At 38.0% G+C, this 22442-nt stretch overlaps 1 protein-coding gene across 3 annotated transcripts in view; it reads left to right on the forward strand.

Moving 5' to 3' along the window:
• Nucleotides 1-22442, forward strand: part of NFAT5 (nuclear factor of activated T cells 5) — a 77280-nt gene that overhangs the window by 32306 nt on the left and 22532 nt on the right. Inside the window, exons 2-7 of one of the 3 annotated variants that reach the window (XM_049806824.1) lie at nucleotides 3179-3308; nucleotides 8213-8274; nucleotides 8735-9293; nucleotides 14299-14491; nucleotides 19171-19361; nucleotides 21354-21526. In XM_049806824.1, the coding sequence (XP_049662781.1) occupies nucleotides 8764-9293; nucleotides 14299-14491; nucleotides 19171-19361; nucleotides 21354-21526 (1087 nt within the window). In that variant the 5' untranslated portion in view covers nucleotides 3179-3308; nucleotides 8213-8274; nucleotides 8735-8763. The remainder of the gene's footprint in view (nucleotides 1-3178; nucleotides 3309-8212; nucleotides 8275-8734; nucleotides 9294-14298; nucleotides 14492-19170; nucleotides 19362-21353; nucleotides 21527-22442) is intronic. The other 2 variants (XM_049806823.1, XM_049806822.1) reach the window with 2 other exon arrangements.

Genomic DNA, 22442 nt, shown 5'->3' on the forward strand with positions numbered 1-22442 from the left:
CTAGAAACTATTCTCTGTGCTTGCTATTTGAATTACAAGTGTCTTTGTTCAGGGGACAGGAAAAGGAGGATTTTGCCTGGTGCAGTACCATAAACACATTAAATATGAATCATCTTCTTGACTCTTGAAATGCATGAGGTTGTCATGCTAAGAAACGTCTTTGTAAGCTGTGTCTGGAGATTTCTTATATGAAATAAATGTGCCTGAAGATTTAATAATGCCTTCTACACAGTATTTCTAAGCTCCAGTTGCAAGGAGGGATGCTTGATTCTTTTCAGTTGGTTCTTAAAGGTTGACCAGTTTTTTTCACGTTGATCAAGACACATTGAACAAGTGCTTCAGATGCTTAAAATTCACACTGCTAATTTAAGTCCTTTGTGAAAGGTGTCTTTCTAGTTGGTAGTTCAACACCTTATTCTTGTCTTTGGGCATGGTTCAGGAGTATTTGAGACCATGTACTTAAAACAAGTGTTGCATTTTCATCTTTCATCTCCAGTAACAGGAATGCTCAAACCTTCTGAACCCCAGTGAAGAATAGTTACAGAAACTTGCTTCTCTGCTTATCATCTGTTTGTTCTTTCTGTAGCAGATCTTGGATGAGCTTCTTCAGCTTGTTGATGATCTCTTAAGCTGCTTTCCATTTTCCACAGCAGCAAATATATATCTTTCCATATTTTTTTTTATTGCTCCCCAGGACAGTTTTTCCTGCATCGTTTCCATTCTGACAGTTTCTAGTTCTTATCTCAAATTGAATTCTCCATAGAGTGGTATTCTTGCTGTAACAAAAGGGGAACATTTTATGCCACTGAAATGTATTTACTGATCTCTTTTTGCATTCTTCATATTTGGATACAATTAATCTGTGATGCATTGAATTTTTCTGGTTCCCGAACATCTATGATTGTATCCTGGGAAAATATTTGGTGAACGATGAAGCTTTACCTTTTTGTGGTTGTGTCAATTTTGTCCTCCTTTTTAATTAAAGGGACAAACTGCTTGTCCCAAACAGGCATAATTGGCTTTTTTGATCAGAGTTGTTATTGAAATGCTTGCCGTAAGCATTTATGGTCATTTTAATTATGAAAATAAGGCTTTGCTTCTCAAATGCTACCGTAGAGAACTGGAAAAAAACACTTGCATCATCTATGGGGTAGAGACCAGGTGCTGACAGGTATGGGTCCTGTTTTCTATTGCCAAGATAAGGCTTTTTCATCATTCTCAAGCTAAAGATTCTAATAAAGCCTCAAAATGGAGATGTGTGGAGTCTTGTTTTGTTTTTGTTTTGTTTTTTTTCTGAATAGCTAGAGTCAGGCTTCTTAATTTTTATTTTTAATGAAAATATTTTGTCAATTTATCATCCTTCCTGGTGTCATTAGTCAGTTTTTCCTGTTGATACAGGAATAATTACCAGAGATTTCAAAGGGCATATCAGTGCTGCTACTAATTCTATTATCCTGGGCTTATAACTACATGTTGTAAACAAATTATCAGAAAAAAAGATTCTTCTTTGTAGTTGGTCTCCAATGCCTGTAAAAACTTCCATTTCTTTGTAGGCTTTTCCTTTCCTATTCCAACCGCCCTCCCAGTTGGAAATGCCTTCCTGTAATTTCCTAGGAGGATGTCTTCCAGGGATTTCTGTCTGCAGTGTACTTGTTTCAGTCATGTGTCAAGTACTTCTTACAGAATTAATTTAAACCAGATCCTAATGCTCTTTAAAAATGCATCTTCCTGGTACTGTATATTAATACAGTGCCCTGGCAACTCTGGCTTGTTAGCACTAGCATATATGTGAACAAGTTTGAGTATTACTTCTGGCAATAGTGTGTGCTATGGTGGAGCTAATTGCATTAGTCTGGGAGAGGCTGGCTGTGATTAGGTACGGCTTGGGGGTGGTGGAGAGGTTCCTTCATCATTCTGAACCCTCTGCTGGTGAGAAGTCATTGCTGGCAAACATGAAAGATAAAGATTGCTCTTACTGTTTCCATTTTATGGAAACTTGAGACAACACGTTCTCTGCAAATTCAATTAAAAATTGTAGTTGTGTGGGATTGAACGTGCATTGAGTGCATACCTGCTCCTCTGCATGGAGCAGAGCTTCCTTATAATTACCTATAAAGGATTATATAGATGTACTCTAGATCATCTCTTTTTTCCTAAATTAAGTTTATTTTCAGTCTTCTGAATCTCATATATTTTCCAGAACTGCTCGAACACCAGCTGTTCTATCATTCTGAGATATTTTTTTATGGCAAATTCTTGCATTAAGTGGCTCCTATTCTTACATCAAAAAGGCTTGAGAATTACTTTGTGGCAAGAGAATTCCCTCTTCCTTAGCAAATAATGAAAAACCAAGCCAGTGAAGGGCAAAAAGAGAACAGTCTTATTGTACTATTGTTCAGGCACCTCCTTGCAGTAGCAGCATCAAAGGCTTCATGAAGGCCAAGAGGAGTTCTTGATTTCTTAGGAAAAAACCAACTGTGTATCTGAAGAACAAAAGAGTCTGTTCCTTAAATGGAAGTGTTGTTCTGTTAGATCATTGTACAGTCACTCTTTTAGGGTAGTGGGCTGTGGAGGGAGCTGAGGAGATGACAGGTAGAGCTTGAAGAGAGCAGCTAAGGGTGCTAGAGTTCTGACTTGCTTGTACACAGCTGGTTATTGCTCTGAGTGGGGAGGATCCAAGATATGTGGAATTGGTGTGTGTGAGCCACTAACAAAAGTTCTACTCGGATACCTAAACTTGAGTGTTAATTTAATAACAGATGTCATTTATAACAAAAAATTGATTGATGTATTTACCCAAAGTATAATACACTGCTTGGTTCAGCATGTGAATTTAAGGGGAATTTACACTGTTGGGCTTAATGTAAATTAAATTAACCTACCTATCTTGAATCTGAGTGTTTTTAATAATTGGTGAATTGGATTGCTTTATTATATTTGCTGGGATGCTAGTTTTTTTCTCTATTAATACACTTAACTTGCATTCTAGCTTCGCCATTCAGAGACAGGCATCGAGTGGTGGGTTGTGTGACAGTGTCTGTCAATAGTGAAGACAAATAGTGCCAGAGACACTTAACCCATCCAATCTCACCCAGGGTATAGGTCGGTCTTGTTTTCAGACTTCTTCATAAGTCTCTTCTTTCTTTCTTTTTTTTTGTTTTGTTTTATTTCTAAATAGTGGATTGATACTGATTTGAAACTAAACTTTTTGGAACAGTTTTTGACATTACATCAGTAATACAAGAAGAAGAAAAGTAGAAACCCAGGTTTGGCATGTGAGGTGTTGAAAGCAGGTTTGCAGCCACTTTGTAAGTTCTGTTTTTTACCTTCAAAACCTTTGGTAACACAAGGGTTGATGCTGGAAATTTTGCACATAGTATCCTTCTGGTTTTATGCTGAAATTGTTCTTCTGTGTGCAGTGGTTCAAATAAACCAATTAACATACAAAACTCTTACCAAGAACATGACATGTTAGATAAATTAACGAATTTAATAAATGGGTATACTTCATATATTAAGCTTATACACCACCTAAACCTCACCCTGTGTAGTGAGTTTTCATTTTTGACAATTAATTGTGTTCTGAAGATAGCATAGGGGATTGCATGGGATGCAGGCTAAGTTCTGAGAAAAAGGCGGGTTCTCTAATGGCTTTTGCTAGTCCTGGCTGTTCATGCACAGGTGGCTGAAAAACCTTTGAAAACAAAATAACTCCAATTTATTTGCATTTGCAATCTTAAGCTTTCCAGTCTGGGAAGTGACTTGCTTAGCACTTAGCTGCAATTTAAAAAAAAAAAAAAGAAAAAAGAAAAAAAAAGACATCAGGATGCTATTTGTTTCTTTTTGAGGACTTGGTAATCCTTGTTGTATTTAAGGATCTCTTTGGAAAGAATGAACAAGGATTTCAGGATTGGCTCCACGTAAGTGTTACCTAAAGACAAGACTCCCTCAATGCCAAGTAGTGATTTTTTTTTTCTTTCTCCTGCCTTTCAGACTTTTTTTTTAGAGGCTGAATGCCTTGTTTGACTTCACGAGATAATAGGATATAGAAATATATGTCATTGCCTTAGTTGATAACTCGGGAGGTAATAAATTTTCTTTGTACAATGCTTTATGTTATTGAAAAGAAAAAGACTGCACTGATTTGCTCATGGGGATGCTCTTTGCTGTGTTTTCCCTTAGTCCCTGATATTATATTAGCCTGTGATTTTTAGCAGCATGCATTTGTGCCACATGCGTGTTGCATCCCTTCTTCCACTGCCTGCTTTTTGGCTGCTTTTTGTTTTCGGAAAGAACCTGAATTACTCAGTCTCTTGGTTGTGAATGTAATTCTGTTCACTGCCTGAAAGCGAGGTAAATGTTTGGGAGCAGTAGGCACCTTTTTAGACTTTCTGGGAAGTAAAAGTAAAAATGACTGGTATCGTGAACAAATGGAATTTCTTTGAAATTTAGTCTTCCTAGGAGTAGTGCAGAGTAATTGGTTATCTTTATTTGCATTCTGAACTCCAGCACTAACGACGTAGTTTGTTAGTTCTTGGTTATTTTCTATCTTTCATTTACATGTTACAGAATTGCTTGTTACTGATGTGTAAATTATGATGTCCAAAAGAGAACCAGGACTACTTATGCTGAACTGTTTGATACCATTCTGCCTCTCTTAGAGAAAAAAAAAAAGCTTGTAGGACAGGCAACAAATTCTGAATTACTTATTTCAACTACCTTACATGTCGCAGTGATGGCAATGAATAGATTCAGGAGGTTTAGTTTCAACAGTGATCAAAGTTGCTCTAATGCAGAAATAGTTTTCTTTTCTCTTTCATTTTTTTTTAATTAAGAAAAAGGAAAAAAAACCCCCCACCTTGTGATGCTGGTGCACGTTTCATTTATAATACTGTGGCTGCATACTTGCCATAATATGCACTTGGCTTCTATTCAGTGTTGTTGCTCCGAAAGCAATTTTTATTTTGAGGCTGTGTTAAAATATATTCAGTCTTATATTTCAAAATGTGCATACTTATTTAAACTATATATTTGTCACTGCAAGCACTGTTAAATTGCAAATGAAAGAGCCACCTGTAACAATTCCCATTAATATGTGTCTAAAGAAAGTAACCTCAAATAAAAAAAAATGCTTAAACTGGGAAAGGTGTGTGTATGTTTCCACTCTAACTTGACAGACCAGCAACCAGGTACACCCCTCCCACTGAATGTCCACTGGTTATATTTTGTTTATTATCTGCATGGTGGGGAAAACTTAATTCCTCAAACCCAGGAAATGCAAAATGCTCTCACCTTTTAAAGCAATACCAGTCAAGTTTGAGTTCCTGAAACTTTAGAATAAACTTATTTCGAAATGCAGCATATTCAACCAAGAGATCTCCTTTGGGTATCAGATACGCATGTATTGTCACAAGCTTTAGAATAAATTGATAAAACAAAATGGTAACCATGTAATACATACAGTGGTTTATTCGTTATAGTAACTTTGTGAATTCTTATTTGATTGACCCTACTTGTTTGTTTATTAGTTCAATGGAAGAAGAGTTGGCTAAAGGCCTGCAGACTCTGTGAGAAAACATACATTTTACTATGTTTCTTAGTATTTGCATAACTTAAAATGTTACTAAAGCAATTACTAATTTATCCCCCTAAAATAGATTTTAAATTTATGCATTTGATTGTTCTAATATAGCCAGTTGATTTCATTGGCTGCAATATTTGTCACACTTTCTTACATATTTTTAACTATTATAATGGAGAAGATGCTGGCCTGTACATGCTCTAAAACACTTGCATGTTTATGGATGGTAATGGCATTCATTTGGGAATATGTAAGGCTAAAGAGAAAGGTTTTCTTGCCATTACTATTTAGCTTGATATTGTTTTGATAATCTAAACTTACTGTTACACAGGGGCGTCTCTGGTAAATGGAGGCGAGTATAGCCAATTTATAATGGACAGTGTTTCTTTCCTTTTTAAATGTATAAAGGAAAAACATATGCACATGTTCATACACATACATGCTTTTTAACTTCTAGGAAAAGAAACTGGAGGAGAAATTGTTTTGGATAGCAATGATGATAGCAACTTAAATATTGCAGAATGCTGCAACCTAAATTAATGATACCATTAGCAGCTCTTTTAGCTTTATACTGAAAAGTATTCTGTTTAGTGATTTATTTATTTATTTTTTTCCTAGGAAAGTGAGGGAAAAGTACAATTGTTGCATTTCTGGACAGGTTATGCATTGAACCATTTGATAAGCAGGATACGATCAGTGTTTGGCATATCTGTTCTAATGCAGACCTGTGTATGGATTGTCACTTTAAGTTTTTCTTCTAGGTCTTTTAAAAGACCTTTCTAAAAAATTCCCAGAATTTGCTGCAAAAAGAGAAATCTTTGGTATTAATCTATTGGAGGAGAAGTCTTCCAATTCTAGAGCCCTGCTACGTGGTTCAATGTACGTTATTATTTATTTGTCAAAGTCTTTGTCACGCACAGGCAAACAAGAGATGTGCATACACTGCGTTGTACTATGCATGATACTCAGTTTCATCCATTAAAAGAAGAATTCATTTTAAATGGGGGAAATATTGCTGTTCAGTAATCCAGTTCTGCAGCATTACTGCTGTGTGCTCCATGTATTCTGTTTGCAAATACTTGCATGCAGCATATATGCTGTATGCATGCTGTATATTTCTTTGTTTGAGTGTATAAATGATGAATGGAAACTAATTCTATTTTAACAAACCATAGTATTCATCCCAAATAGCAACAATCTTTCTCAACTCAAAGTGGCTGCAAATCAGCTCCTAAATATTGTCACTGAAATTAATACCTAGATTTAATGGTTCTTGCCAATCCTATAAATGTTTTTGAAAAAAGCATTGCATTAATGCATGGTGTAGAAAGGATAAATTTGCCTTTAAATTGGAATGCAGTTCAAAGTGACTGAATTCTCCAATTTCAGCCACTATATTTGCCAAAGAACAAGCTGGGAAATGGAACTGGTATCATTCATCTGTTCCTGATTTACTGGGAGGTTCGGGGAAGGGACTTCTGATGAAGATAAAAGCAGAATAGTCTATTGATAAAGTGTAATGACCATTAAATTTTACAATCTGAAGTAGTGTATGTTTACTTTTAAATTCATTTAGCACTGAAAAGCTGTAAGAAACAGTAACAGTTTAAAAATTCATCATCAGTCATTGCTACCCCAGATAATTAAAAGCAGGCTGATTTATAGGAAGGTTTGCTAAGTTTTGCTTTAGTTAAATGTATTGTCATGCTGAACATACTTTATTCTGTTACTTTTAAATAGCTTAAACTGGATAAAACAGTTCAACTATCTCTAAACCTTTTAGACTTGAGAGACTAATATGTTTTGGATTTTAAAAAAATCCCAAACAACAAAAAGGAAAACATCATGTTCCTCTTAATAATAGGTATTACCTCTATGACACCAGTAACTAGCTGAACAAACATACTGTAAAATTACATATGTATGTATGTACAATTTATTTCTCAAATTAGATTATTTTTGTGGTTCTGGTTTATTGTCTAAGCTGTGGTCAGCAGTGCAGAAGTACAGGAAATCTCCCCCCTAGGAAGCTTAAATCTGAATATAAAATTCAGTTAGTTATCCCTCAGTGAGCTACAGCTAATTTAAATAAATAAATAAATACCTATGTTTGTCCATACTGCTTCCTGTGAATTGTTTTAGCCTATGTTTTCAGCTGATTTGTCCATAATTCCTTAGTGGAAATGATTGTGGTGTTCTCCAGAAATCTTCACAGTTTTGTTTGAAGCGTTTTGCTGTCCTCTCATGTTTAAAACAGATCGATCTGTGTCAATTCCGGAGAAGTCACAATCGCATTGTTTAAAATATCCTGCTTAATGTGAATTTTTCAGATACCTGTCCCAAGCTGTCCCTGTATGCATAAGGGACTCGGCTAATAAAGTCTGAGAGAAATCAGTCTCAGTGACTGAAAGAGTCAAATTACAGAAATTTCATCTCTCCTTGTATCAGCATGTCACCAATATAGGTATTTCATCCCTGTTTTGAACCTTCAAAATAAACAGCTATGTCATAGTGACTGATACCAGTTCCATTTTGCCTACCAACTCAGTTGATTTTATATTTTATTTCTCATTTATGATGGAATAATCAGCAGCTCTTTTTCTCATTTATTTTCTCATATTTTTATTCCAGGATTTGCCTCTGAAGCAGGGAGTGTCTGCATTAAAAATGACCTGTAGTTCTCTGCTTCATAGGTTAGAAACTTATTTTAATATTTTGTGGCTAAGCACAGTCCCGTCTTTTTCAAAAATAAAAATTTCCAACAATAAATGGTTTAATTGGCATCGAATATGGATTATAAGCATTTTGCATTGGGGCTTCCATTATTTTAGATGAAATGGCTTCTACACAAATAATTAGTCCAGCTGAGGCAATGAAAGCTATGTTTACTTGCAGCCATTTTTATGAATTAACATTAAGTTTTAAAAAAGTTGATTACAGTGGATCATACTAAGTCTTATTTGGACATTTCCAAAGTACTGTATTGGTTAGGCTGTATTGCTTTAAGCATTTACATTCTAAAACTTACCAAATTCCAAATATTTGTTGGGGGAAATAAATCGGTTCATAAATCACTTTATTTCAATGGGACTGCTATAGCCAGCACACACAGAACTGTGTATCTTGTATTTACTTCTGAATTATACACCGCAGATGCTTCTTCAGCTCCTTCCTCTTCCTCCATGGGCGGTGCTTGCAGCTCCTTTACCACCTCTTCCAGTCCTACCATTTACTCTACCTCAGTCACCGACAGCAAGGCTATGCAAGTGGAGAGCTGCTCCTCAGCCGTGGGGGTAAGTACCCGAGGGGTAAGTGAAAAGCAGTTAACCAGTAACACAGTCCAGCAGCAGCAGTCAACGCCGAAGAGACACACAGTCCTGTACATCTCGCCACCACCTGAGGACTTGCTGGACAACAGTCGGATGTCCTGCCAGGATGAGGGCTGTGGATTGGAGTCAGAACAGAGCTGCAGTATGTGGATGGAGGATTCACCCTCCAACTTCAGTAACATGAGTACCAGTTCCTACAATGATAACACTGAGGTGCCACGTAAATCACGCAAACGAAATCCAAAGCAGAGGCCAGGGATCAAACGTCGAGATTGCGAAGAGTCCAACATGGATATATTTGATGCCGACAGTGCCAAAGCGCCTCACTATGTCCTTTCTCAGCTCAGCACGGACAGCAAAGGCAACTCAAAAGCAGGAAATGGGTTGGTATCTGTTTGATTTTTGTTTTTGTTTTTGTTTGTTTTGGGTTTTTTTGGTTTGTTTTTTTTTTTTTAAAGTTCTATCACCATATGTAAAACCAAACTAATAAAACTCCCCCCATGCCCCGTCAAGTGTTCTACTCAGGTTCTCACATAAATCCCTTCTCTACTGTTCCCTTTTGCGTCCTAGCCCATGATAAGTTCTCATTAGACTTGTTAATCTTTATTTAGAAGATAAAGGTAAACTTTCCTGAAACAATTGGATGCAGCACTGATGAGCTCACCTGTATTCTTGTTTAAGTGAAATTCCTAAAAGACTGCACAATTCCATTTATAAAATGGCAATGAAGAAGTCACTGTATTTAAAAAGAAAGGCAGAAGTGGACTGGACGCACCCTAAATCTTAATTTTTTTTGCAGGATTTTATGTGAGGATTTCAGTCTGTACACTTTACCTGCTTCTGTTTGTCTCTTTCTCTATTTGATAAATAGAGAGAGTGATGGGAGTAGAAGTTAATGGCTTGTTAGGATTTCCTCATCATTTAAATTAACACATGCTTTACTTTTTTATACAATGTTAAGATGATATGGTGAACCAGATTTTGTTTTTCCTTGTGAATTCACTTCTGTATTTGATTTTTTCAGAAATAAATCTCTAATCCTGTTTCTCTCTGTGCTTCTGGGTTGTGTGCATGCGTGTGTCTGTACATGGGCACGCCTGGGTGGTGGTCTCTCATCTCTCCCACTTCACACTGTTCACTAAATGCATTTCAGTAGTTGCTTAAAGAGGAAAAAGTCCATCAGTTTACAATAGTATGTGGATACTTTTTTTTAATTTATTTTTTAACTTGTACCTTCTTTAGTACTTTTAAGATGGTCAAGTGGATAGATTTGGCTTTTTTATTGTGGTTTTTTTGGGGGAGGGGGGAGTGCATTTTGTTTGTTTTTACTTTTATGTATATGCTTGCAGTACGTTCTAATGTTCATCACAGTAATGGTGAATATTAAAATTTGACTGATGGGAAAGATTATGAACTTCTCATATTCCAAAGGGGAAAGAGCCTGGAGTCTGTATTCCCAGGGTCATTGCAGTTCCATACTTAAAATTTCACTGTGAGAAAGTGATTCTGAGAAACTCTCCAGAGTGTGCTGCTGCTTCCTGCCAGCCTGGGTACCGCACCGGGAAAAGTGGAGCGGGCTGGTACCAGGAGTGTTGGCTCTGCTGACCACTCCTGTCTCCTTGGACCTCTGGGTCTTCTAGTATTTCCTTAGAACAACTGCAGTTGTCCAGCATCTCTTGTTTTCACCAGCTGAACTTGATAATAAAGTAGAACATTAGTACATGGTACAGCCAAAGAAGCAAATTAGCATATGTAAAGCAGCTGCTTGGAACTAGGAAACTGCCTCCACTGAGCACAAAGGAGGTCAGGCTCTCCCTTACAAAGGGAGGAAACTTTATCGAAAGGCAAGAACTGTATGACTGTATATGTGATCTCTGGACAGAAAGGGGAGTTTTATTAAACTCTGGAACAGTAGGTACATTCTCAATCTAAAACATCACAAGACTATAACATTCCCTAAAATATTAGGGGCTAACCAGTGAACATTCGTTGGTACTGTCAGCAATACTCTGTGAACACAGGGGTAGAGAGGAGCATAGTTTTTTTTCCTCGTGTGTCATATACAGCCTAGATTGAACTGCAGAAAAACTCTTATATATTGTCCTTCTAAATAAAAGCTCAGGGGTAAGAAATGGCCAAGATATTAGAAAACTTAGTTTTGCAGTTGGAATATGGAGATTTAGCGTTCAAATCTAGGTCACCGTAGTGACTTTTTTAAAAAAAAAAAACTTTCCGGCCTGATGGAGTTCAGCCAAGGGAGTTCATTTGCTTTTGGCTTTAAGAAAAGAGCAAGGAAAGCACCCTTGCTAAATTGTAGAGTGGAAATAGCGTTTGCCCTCAAAGAGGCTTCTAGTCAGTTGACTTCAAAAGCTAAGAAGGAAAATAATATATTCCTATGGAAACTGTTGGAATTTTTGAAAGCCTTTTTAGAAATGGATGAATTGATGATGATTTAGGGCAAAGACTCTCAGATTTCCAACATCCTTGGTCTCACTTCCACTTTCAGGTCTTCACTGGGAACAGCCCTGATGGCAGTGCAGGACCGGGCAAACCTTAACTCCGGAAATCTGTTTTAATAGAATTGTGGGTTTTGCCACTTACATTTCTTTTCTAAAAAAGAAGTGCTAGCTTTGAGGAGACATTGTCTGGTAACAGTTAAGCTAATAAATAAATAAATGTGTGTGTGTGTGTTTGAAATACTTCACTATTTGTATGTGCATGAATATTAGTATTGTAAATAAAGTAAATTAAAAGGATGTGTAAATGATATATCCTCATAATTTGAGAATAAAGGCCACTGAAGTTCTGGTGAAGGCTTTACAATTGCTTTCAAGTTCAGCTAATCTGATTGAAAGTAATAATTACTTGAAGTTTCTAGAGGGAAGGCTTTCAGAATAATTGTTAGGCAGCATCTCTTCGCATAAATGTGACAATATATAAAATACCAGTATGTTGACAATTAAGGTACCTTGAGTTTTAAGAGTAAAGTATTCTCAGGAAAACAGAGTTGTGTTGGAGAGGCCAAAGTGTTAACATCACACTGCTAAAACTTCGCATTTTGAGTGTTAAAAGAAAATTTGATGGCTGCCTCTAATGCTTCCCTTCAAAATCCAATAATATCTCAGTCTCCCGTATTAATTTGTGGAGCTGGAACTTCCAAGCGTGACAAGGTCAGATGAAGCGTCCCACGTGGTGTCTTTGCACGGAGCGTTCTCCCAGGACGTTCCAGTGCCTAACTGAGGTGCAGAAAGCACAGGTCCCAGGGACCGTGTTGGGAGTAGTTCGGCAGTGGTTGCAGTAGCTGAGGTTGCCCAGCGTTCCTTCTCATGGTCCCTGTGGGAAGCTAAGAGGTAGTAGCTATGTGATTTAGAATTCTGAGTGAGAAAAGGAGAATATACTCCCTGAAAGTATTCCTTTTAATTACTAGTCCATTGGAGTAATGTCCTGACAGGAAGAATAGAGAAAGTGATTATCTAATGAGCTTGAGTTTGATTAGCGTTTTTGCTCAACTTGTACAGGAGTAAAGAGCATCATGATGTTAATTACAGTTTAATTAGTGTATCACAGGTTTTGTGTATGCTACATTGAGGAAGAATTTTGTCCCTTTTATTTTCCTAAAAGAAGGTGTGTTTTTCTATAGTGTTTTCATCTTTTTTAAACAGTATGTTTGACTAGACTGTGGCAGAGTAATCGGGACTCCTTGGCAGAAAGATGATACTCTTGCAGGTTTTTTTATACTAGTTTTTTATGTAGATCCTGCCTCTCTGCTGTTACTGGGTTGAAAACAAGCATGCAGGGCAGGGCTGCTCAGGGACATGTGCTGGGCATCCGTCCTGGGCTCAGCTGGATGAGCAGGAGGCTCACTGGGCAGTCCATGGTGAAGTGAGTAACCTTCATGAGCAGAAAAACATGAATGAAATTCATATAAAGCACAGACGTCATAAGGGCTCAGCAGTATTTTAACCCGTTGTTACAGACATGAAAAGGTTTTGGAAGGCATAGTAGAAATAAGAGCGTGACAAATAGGACTTCCTGGGGTATGAGATGTGGTGGAATCGGGGCAAAGTGTCTGACCTTCCATGGGGCAGGAGAAAGCCCTTCTGTAGGAACAGTGCTGGGCCAGGCTGTGCAGGGGCTAGGGGATGACTTGAAAGTATTTGCGTACTGTGTGGCCTCGTGCTATTTATTCATTGCACAGTAGGAGTTTTAGGAAAGTTCCTGATAATGTTTGTTAGTATAAATCACCTGGTAATTGGAAAGAGAGTCCTATGGGCTACCTCAGCCTTCAGGTCAGTGAAAAACACATGCAGTGGCAAAGCTTTCAGTAAATGGTTTTGAAGAAAAAGCATTTCTTGCACACTTCTCCCTGAGAAGAAAAAATCCTGGATAACTTACCTCCACGTGTTGCACACTGAAACAGGATTTGTTTTTTCAGCAATTCACACTTGTTATTTTAAACTGCTTTCTTCAGAGTCATTAGCTGTTAGAAACTACTTCTTGGTAGTAACAAAGAATACCATATTTGCATAAATTCATTAAGCCCTTTTTCTGCCTGTACCATTTACCAGGGCATGTTTACATTTGCTAGTGTTAAATGAGTTTATTAGACTTCCATTCAGGTTCAAGATACAAACCTACTCTGTGTAAGATGAAGAGTTATTTTCCATTGTGCTTTAAAGTGATCACAAAATGCATCACGTGATGTTATACTTTGGAGGGCTTCTTCATTTCAGTTTTAATTATGGAACTGAACACAAGATACAGTACATCTTAAGGTACGCACCTGGAAAGAAACAATCTTTTTTCATACACTGCAGATTTAAAATTGGTGCAATTATGTCAGAGCTTTTTTCAATAACTAATTTGGTTTTAACATAAATTTATCAATCTGTTTTGACAGAAATTAGTATTTGAGTTTGCATGGCTATGCAAGTTCAGGTGGAGACAGGCATGAGGCTGTTTTCCTATTTAAAGAAGCATCATTTAACCTTAAATCCATTCAGTGTGTGTGTGTACATATGTATATTTGTTACAGAAGCGAAACAGCTTATTCAGATAATATCAGGCTGTATCACAGACTATGAAAGAGCAGGTTATGAGCCTTCTTCTGTTTGTTATCATAGTTTGATGCTAATTGCTTTTCCCTCCCTTTATGTTTACTCTCTGAAAAGCAGTTCCTATTTCAGTGGATGAAGGAGGCAGGGAAGCACCGTTCCTCTTCATCCTGCAGGTTTCCTTCTCTGTCAGAGAATTCCAAAGTTTGCTCTCAACTCTAAATCTTCTATCCATTAATATATACTCTTTATCTTTTTAGCTTTTCTGTGATTTAGTTTGGTTTTTGGGGAGCTGCTTATAATATCTTTTTAATGGTCTGCTTTGACTTCCCAGAGCGTCAGAGAACCCGAAAGGAGCTGGAGGGAAGAAGACCCCAATGTTGTGTGGTCAGTATCCGACTAAGAGTGAGGGGAAGGAGCTGAAGATAGTGGTACAGCCAGAAACCCAGCACAGGGCTCGTTATCTGACTGAAGGCAGCCGAGGCTCCGTGAAAGACCGTACACAGCAAGGCTTTCCAACTGTAAAGGTAGGCTGTTTAGTGTTAGGTGTTACGGGGACTCTTTTCCAAGGGATACTTTAGTAGAATGGGAACTGGTTTGGTTCAAGTAGGCTTAGAATCTCTATTTTTAGAAGGAAGGGGAGAGACTTTGCAGTCTCTTTGCTGTGGAGACTGTACTGTATCTCTTCTTGCAGGTAACAGGAAGTCTTATTTGCATCACAGAGTTACAGGAGGAAGGAAGCTTTATGCCAAGGCAATCATGTATATAATCTGTGATGCATGTCCTGTTAGACTACAATTATACAAACTGTGAAAATAGATAGACACTTGAAACATACAAAACTAGGATAGTGAAATGCTGTAACCAATTGCTGATAACAGTGGGACATCATTATGCCTTACTGGTAAGGACATAAAACTCGGTTTCATTTAAAAAAATAAATTCAAAGTGGTGGGTTTTTTGGCTTTTTGGTTTTGTTTGGGTTTTTTTGTTTTGCTTGTTTTTGTGTTTTTTTGTGGGTTTTTTTGTGTTTTTTTTTTAAAATAAGTATCTGAATCCACATATCCAGTGTGTGTCTTGCAAGTAGAGTCATAAAGATCTAACTGAGGTGTACTTTATGGGTTGTCCTGCTTAGTATGGTTAGCAGTAGTGAAGTTCATGTGGATTAGTAGAACTGGAGAAGGGGGGGGAAGAAAAGAGGAAGCAGTTGTATGCACACTTAACAAATGCAGACTGTTTCCTGTATAGACTTTGATGCCTTAAAGTTTGGGTGTTGATGGTCACTTGCTCTGAGGCAGGGATGAGAGGCACACAGGACTGAATGGTGTCCTCAATCTTCTGATCAAGGGGAAAGATCTGGATGGAGCAGATGCAGTCAGGAATCCAGGGCCTGGTTGCATAGCTGGTGTCTCCAGCAAGCATTTAGCTTCTTTGTCTTGCTTCATTTGGAGGGGAGAAAAGGATGACTGATGTAATTAACCTTGCTCAAAGAGACGAAAAATTGTTGCCAGCTTGGTGAGGAGGGCTTTACTGTAAGTTCGTCAGAGAATGGGGACCAAAGCACAGAAGGGAAGGAGGAGCTACAAATGGAGGAGGAACACAAGGAAGAAGGCTACAAAGAGGTCTTTCACATTCCTGCTCAAAAGGGAAAACATTCAGAGGCTGTTCTCTAGTGACTGCACACTGATGCCCAGAGTGTGAATTTACAGGTCTTGTTTCTTCCCATGTGTAGTCACAGGGTTGTGACTTGACTGGAATCACAGAGACTTGAGGTCGCGTACATGGCTGGAATGCAGTTGTGGATGTGCAGCAGCTGTTTAGAAAGGAAAGAGGACATCATGTATCATAAGGAGCTCCCTGACTGCATAGACATCCAGCATGAAATTGGAGACTGGCCAGTTGAGGTCGGAGGAGGGAGGAAGCTCAGGGATAATGTGTTGGTATCTGTTACAGACTGCATGACTGGGAAGATAATAGATGGCACTTTCTATAGGTAACTAACAGGAGTCTCCTGCTCACCGACCTCTCATCGTGGAAGGTTTCAGCCATTTGTCCATCTGCAGGGTTGGCTACGTAGCCTGGAGGAAGCAATTGATGAACTTTGTGACTGTGCTTGTGAAGGTTTCCTAATGCAAACGGTAGAGAGGCTTACCAGGAGTAATGTTGTACTTGACTTACACAGAAGACAAACAGAAGAACTGATATCAAATAGCATCACAAAAGTTGCAGTGACCACAGTATGAATGTGAGAGTGGACACTGAATTGAATACAATCCAGCATTGCACACTCATTGAAGCCAAGGCCAAGGCAAATGCAGTCCTTGTTATATTGGGAGGAGTATGGCCAGCAGGTTGAGCGAGCAAGCAACTGTATTTGTTAATATACAAACAAGAAAGATAAAAGGCATTTCCTTTCATACTTTTCCTTAGTTATGCCACTTTGAGAAATCAGCAAGGCAGTGCTCAATCCAAACTAATTTACCAGGTCCACAAAGACATGTTTGTTTATGATACAGCCCTTAAAATTTGTGCTGACTACTGCTGACAGAGTACAGAAGTATACTTATCTTTAAAGTCCTGTTCAGTAATGTTAGAAACATCTCCAACACTTCACTCAGTCCTCCTGAGTAATGTAGAAATTCAGTAAAGTTTCATAAGAAAAGAATCCATTCATATAGTCCTGTTGCTATGGTGATTTAGTGCTCATTTATGTGAATTTTCTTAATGGGTCTTTGTTCATCTGAATTTCCTTTTAATTTCTTTCTCAGTTACCCTTTAGCACCCATCAGTGAAAATTCTGTTTCAAAAAGTCTCATGTTACCGAATTCCTGGAAGCTCGAGCTTGCTTTACCAGTAGGCAAACTAGTTCATACCCTGTATATAAAAGCCTGCCTGGGTTGGACAGACAAAGTGAGTCAGTGGATCTTCAGGAAATCTGAGCTAGTGGAAAAAATATGTAAAGGACAAGAGGGCTTTTTATTCTGTTTGGGGTTTTTTGGGGGTGTTTTAAAGACAGGGAAGAAGAGTGTAAAAATGTTGCTACTCCAGCAGAGATCTGGTGCTTGCTCTTCTCCAGCAGCATCTATGACAGGCCATTCAGATGCATCACTCTTAAGCAGACTGAGGAGGAGAAGCAGGTTCTGTGGCCCATTAAAGAACACCATTTTTCTTGATGACTTAGAACTAGAGAGCCTACAATCAATATGCAACATTAAAATTGTATAAACAAACTTTAGTCAAGTGACTTGTCTGGCAAAAGAAAGACTATCCTGAATGCGAAGTGTCAGCAGAGGTATTCCAGTGATCACTAGCAGATTTTCATGTTTTCTTACTAACAGTATTGCAAAGCTTGGAACAGTTACCATCCAGATAATGAGATGATGATCTTGCACATCTTTCATATCTTCTTCTAACACGAACACTGAGGAAGAAAAGCAACTCTGTTTAGCTGTGGTGATGCTGTTTCTGGCCAAGGAGACCTTGGTGACATGACATGAAGACCATTCGTTCAGCTTTCTGTGTAAAAGAGATTCCATGGTAGACTATCAGAGTACCCTTTATGCCCCACTTCCTTTTGACCACCTGGTGAAATTAAGTCCTCTCGTTGGCTCTTTTCATGGCTCTTTGATATGAACTATAGCTGTTAGCCTATGGTTTGTACATGGGCGCCTGTAGTAGGCTACCTCCAGAAATCTTCTGGCTTTGCCCATCCATGACAGTCAGAACTGTAAGCTAATTGCTCCTTTTTGACATGAGAAGTGTACTATGATTTTATCAGTATTTGCTGAATTTTTTTTTTCCTTTTCTTTTTTCAAAGTTGGCAAGAACCGCAGAAGTAAATTTTCTAAGTGTGTCAGGGATGAATCCCCTAAGAGAACCTCTGGAGGATTCTGCTCTCATTTGCATCTCCTTACTAATAAACATGGAGCAAGTATTCTGCAACTATTTACTGGGCTTCCAGGCCTAGGATGAAACCTAACATTGTCACCCAGAAATCCTCTAGCAACAATTGTGGCTTAATGTAAATGTTAAAAATATTCATTTTATCTCCTCCTAGAATGCTGTGTCAAAGAATTTCCATCTCTGGCCTGGGAATTAGGCAGCAATCTAGTGTTTCTCTTTACTTGGAGTATTTTTCTTCTGTTACCTAAAAAGAATAACAGAGGTTACTTTGTAATACAACGTTGAGGTTAATTTTAGGACTACTTTTACTTTTACATCAGAGTATTTTTAGTATGTAGCACCACAGTGGGATTCTGCTAATAAAAAAAGTATTAAAAGGACACAAACCCTTTCATGCTGGGATGTCGATGTTAGAAAAATGAATGCATTTTTCACTAACGTGTTCTGGGATAATTATGGCTTGCACACTGGATTGCGGGAGGACTGCTAAATCATTATGTGAAATGTATGTCTGACCTGCTTTTATTTATTGTTTCAGTGAATCCTAACACTGTTCATAAACTTTAAGTAGGAGATGCCAACCTGCCATTTTTTATTTTTATTTTGGTGTCTGAAGGAAAACTAGGTGTGCATGGTTGGACCATACAATCATTCAGACCATTCCTCCCTTTGCTTTCCCCCTCATCCTGTTCTGACTCATCCAGTGGTTTTGTAAGTGTTAGACAGTTTTTATCTGGTTTCACAAAGGTTGCAAGCCGTGTGGCTGGTGTGAAGATGGGATCCTAGAAACGTAGCAGGCTAATTGATTGATCGGCATGCACATACTGCCCAACAAATTCTCATAAATTTTGGAATCAGCCACAGCAAACATTCTCTTTCTCAGCTGACTGGTGGGTGTAGATGCTGGTGAGGAAGGAGGATCCTGGGAAGAGATGGGGAAGTAGTCATGGTTGGGGTGAGAGTCAGGGGTCATAAGGGACCTGAAAGTTGAAGTTGGCATAATTCTGTGTGAAGATAGATAGGATTCAAGCTGGTTTAAAAAAAAAAATAATAAAAAATTCTTCATCTGTTTTAAATGACTAACTTGTCATTTGTTCTTCCATTAAAAGACAAAAGATAAAAAATATTAGCGTTTTGTTTATAAATTAGATGAAAATTTTTTTTTTCCTGCCTCCCTTAGGATTGTTTCCAGCAACACTGGGAGCAGATTCACTTCAAATTCAACTGTATAAGATGTTTCCTGTTTTAATTAAGAGGCATTGCTGGCCAATTGAAATATTAAATTTGTGTTGCCGTGTTTCAGCTGGAAGGTCACAACGAGCCGGTGGTGCTGCAGGTATTTGTGGGTAATGACTCCGGTCGAGTGAAACCGCATGGGTTCTACCAGGCCTGCAGAGTTACTGGGAGAAACACTACTCCCTGTAAAGAAGTGGATATAGAGGGGACTACTGTTATTGAGGTTGGACTGGACCCAAGCAACAATATGACACTTGCGTGAGTAGTTTTTTTTTTTTTAGAATATATTTTCATTTATTAGCTTGTTTTCAGAAACTGATTTGCCTTTTTCAATTGAATTGGTTAGTAGTTAAAAGTCCGAACATCTTGGCACACACCAGGCACTTAGTGAAGCTACGTGTATAAGAAAAACTTTTAAATCGCATTCTCAGTTTGTTTATTATACTTAATGCTTAATCAGGTCTTCCTTAAACTTTATCAATTAACTTTGTTACATTAGTTTCATGTTCTGTTTGATCCATAATGTGCATATTCAAGTATTACATGAACTATAAACTGGTGACTGGTTCTGCTGGTTGTCTTGTCTTTTAACAAGTACAGAATTGCTAATCAGAAGAGGGAAGGAGAATATTGGGACCTTCAGATCCCTTTAGGCCCAAAAGGCTGGGAGTTGTGGATTGTGAGGCTAAACTCTGGCTTTTCTCCTCTCTTGTTTTGCTTGTTCCATTTCTGTCATTTCCACCAGGTAGTCCTTTGTCACGGAAGCTTCCTGCTTTGCTGTCTTACAGAGCTTGTCTGGTCAAGTATAGGCAACGTTTTGGATACAGTTTACAGATGCATGTCGGCAGTGCTCAGCCACTACTGAGAAGGGATGTGCTCTGTCTGATGGCAGTCGTTAACTGCAGTAGATTTCTGAGCAAGTGGCCTCATCTGCCTAATGTGGTTTGGATCTCACAAGAAACTTTAGACATAAGTGATTCCCTAATAAGCTTTTCACGTGTATCTTAATATATAGAAAGGGAGTGATCCTCTTTCAATGTATTCTTTTCAGTAGAAGGTCTTTTTTTTATAGATAGGTGGCTAAAAGCTGCCACTCTTTACTTAAAAGCTTGTCTTGTTTCAAGAGAAGAAATGTTTCTTCAACTTAAAGTGTCCACTTCTTAAGCAGGATAATGCAGTTTGCTAATAGACTGAATCAATTTGATTTTTTAATATAAAATATATTCCCATGCTGAGTTTGGAAACTGCCTCTTGGAGAGTAATTTTATAATTGTCCTCAAGTGTTAATGTAATACCATATAAGTATAGAGATACCAGAAAGATGAATTTGGAATTATCTAGGAAGAAAAGTTTTGCCTAGGCTGTTTTCTCAAAAGGTATCTTGATGTCTCAAAAGAAATCTTCCTAGTATTTCAGTGATGCTGTAGCACCTCTCTATCGAAGGTAATGCCAGTTCTGAATCACAGTCTCCTCTCTGCTCCCTAGCTGTTGCTTATTGGCCCTCATGCAGCACAAAAATTTGTTCTACTCAAATTAGATATCAGATGGTCCCTGTGCTTTTTAGATGTAGGGCCTAAGATCCTGATAAAATTAAAATATTCTACTTCTTAACACATCAGGCTGTGTTTGGGTTTTTTGTTTGTTTGTTTTAGGTTTTGTTTTGGTTTTGTTTGTTTGTTTTTTGCTTGAAATTATTTTGCATCTAGCATGTCTTTCTGAAAGTTAGCACTGCATCTCTCTCTCACCCTGGCCCTGTATACATTTCCCGTAGGACCACAGTTATGGTATGACGTATCTATCACTTCCAAGTTCCACTGAGCATAAAAAATAATATGACTACAGTAAGTTTTCTTCTACTACTGCTTTAAGTGAATGCAGAATATTTTGTAGTGATAATCCTACAAACCCAGATCTAGCCCTAGGAATGGAAGAATGAAGATCTGTGATTATAAATTGAATGCTTACCAGAATTACTTTGTTACGTTGCATTTTCTGTTTTATTCGTACTACTTTCATATTCCTTCCTCCCATGATTCATCGTCCAAATTATGCAGGGTTGAATTGAAAACCGGACTATATAATGAGAAAGGTCATATAGAGATTTCATGTAAATAATAATAATAAAAATTAATAATATTTCAGTAATTACTTCAAGAGTTTTGACTTTGTGGCTTATGTAACTAGTCAAAAGATTATGAAAGATGCTGAACGTATTAAACTATTAAACTGTCAACTATTTTGTGTTGTTAGGGTTGATTGCGTGGGAATACTGAAGCTGAGAAATGCTGATGTTGAAGCTAGGATAGGGATTGCTGGTTCCAAGAAAAAAAGCACACGTGCTAGGCTGGTATTTCGTGTTAACATCACTCGTAAAGATGGCTCAACTTTGACTCTTCAGACACCTTCTTCCCCAATTTTGTGCAGTAAGTATCAAAATAAAAGGTTGTTATCAGAGGACTCCTGATTTTAGTCTGATTGCCATAAAATGCCTTGGGGGGAAAAAACAACCCAGTGTTAATCTGTGATTATTTCAGAATTTCTATGGTTAAGATCACATGGATTGATTTTTATTTGGGTTGGGGTGCTAGTTAAATGACTGACCAGTAGTTAAAAGTAGTTATACATTTCCTGACCTTTTATTAAACGAACTTTTTCCTTTTAGAAGGTCACAATTTTTGCCATGATTGCTTTGAACTTATATGACATTTTGATACAGGTTTTAATCTCTTCTGTATTGTCATGTTTATCTGTCAGCTTTCAGTGACAGAAAGGACTTATAATAAGTTAGTAAGCATGGTGCTTTACAGTTGTGGTAGTTTGTTGGGCCAGAGGCCGAATCTATTCTGGTTCAGTGCAAGAATGAAGCATTTTGTACCTATTTATTAAATGCTCTGTTTAGCACTGAGCACAGATGGCTGCACTCACTGGTTAGGTTACACTGAACAACAGGGAAAATGAAATCAGAGGAGGCTGCAGTACATCAGGGGCTGTCTGTGCCTATAGAGTCTGTAGTGACTTCCAGTTATGGGGAATTCTGCTTATCTGTCAAAGAGAAAAGATAGGGAAATGTGTTTAATACAGCTGTTGATGGGATTACTGATACTGACGAACAAGAAGATAGGAGAGCTTTTTCTCCATGCGTGGAAAATAGTATGATAATGCAAGCTCCTGAGTGCTTGTGTTGTGCTCCTTCCATTGTATAAAAATTACTGGGGTTTGGTGTTTGTTTTTCCTCCCCCCGCCCCCCCCCCCCCCTGTCAGTACCTATTGTGTCAGGGCTCCTATTCAACTTATCAGAACCTACAGCTTTGTTGCCAGCGAAAGAACAGATTGGAAGGG

Source organism: Accipiter gentilis, chromosome 7 (genome assembly GCF_929443795.1).
Source record: "Accipiter gentilis chromosome 7, bAccGen1.1, whole genome shotgun sequence".
NCBI classification, from domain to species: domain Eukaryota; kingdom Metazoa; phylum Chordata; class Aves; order Accipitriformes; family Accipitridae; genus Astur; species Astur gentilis.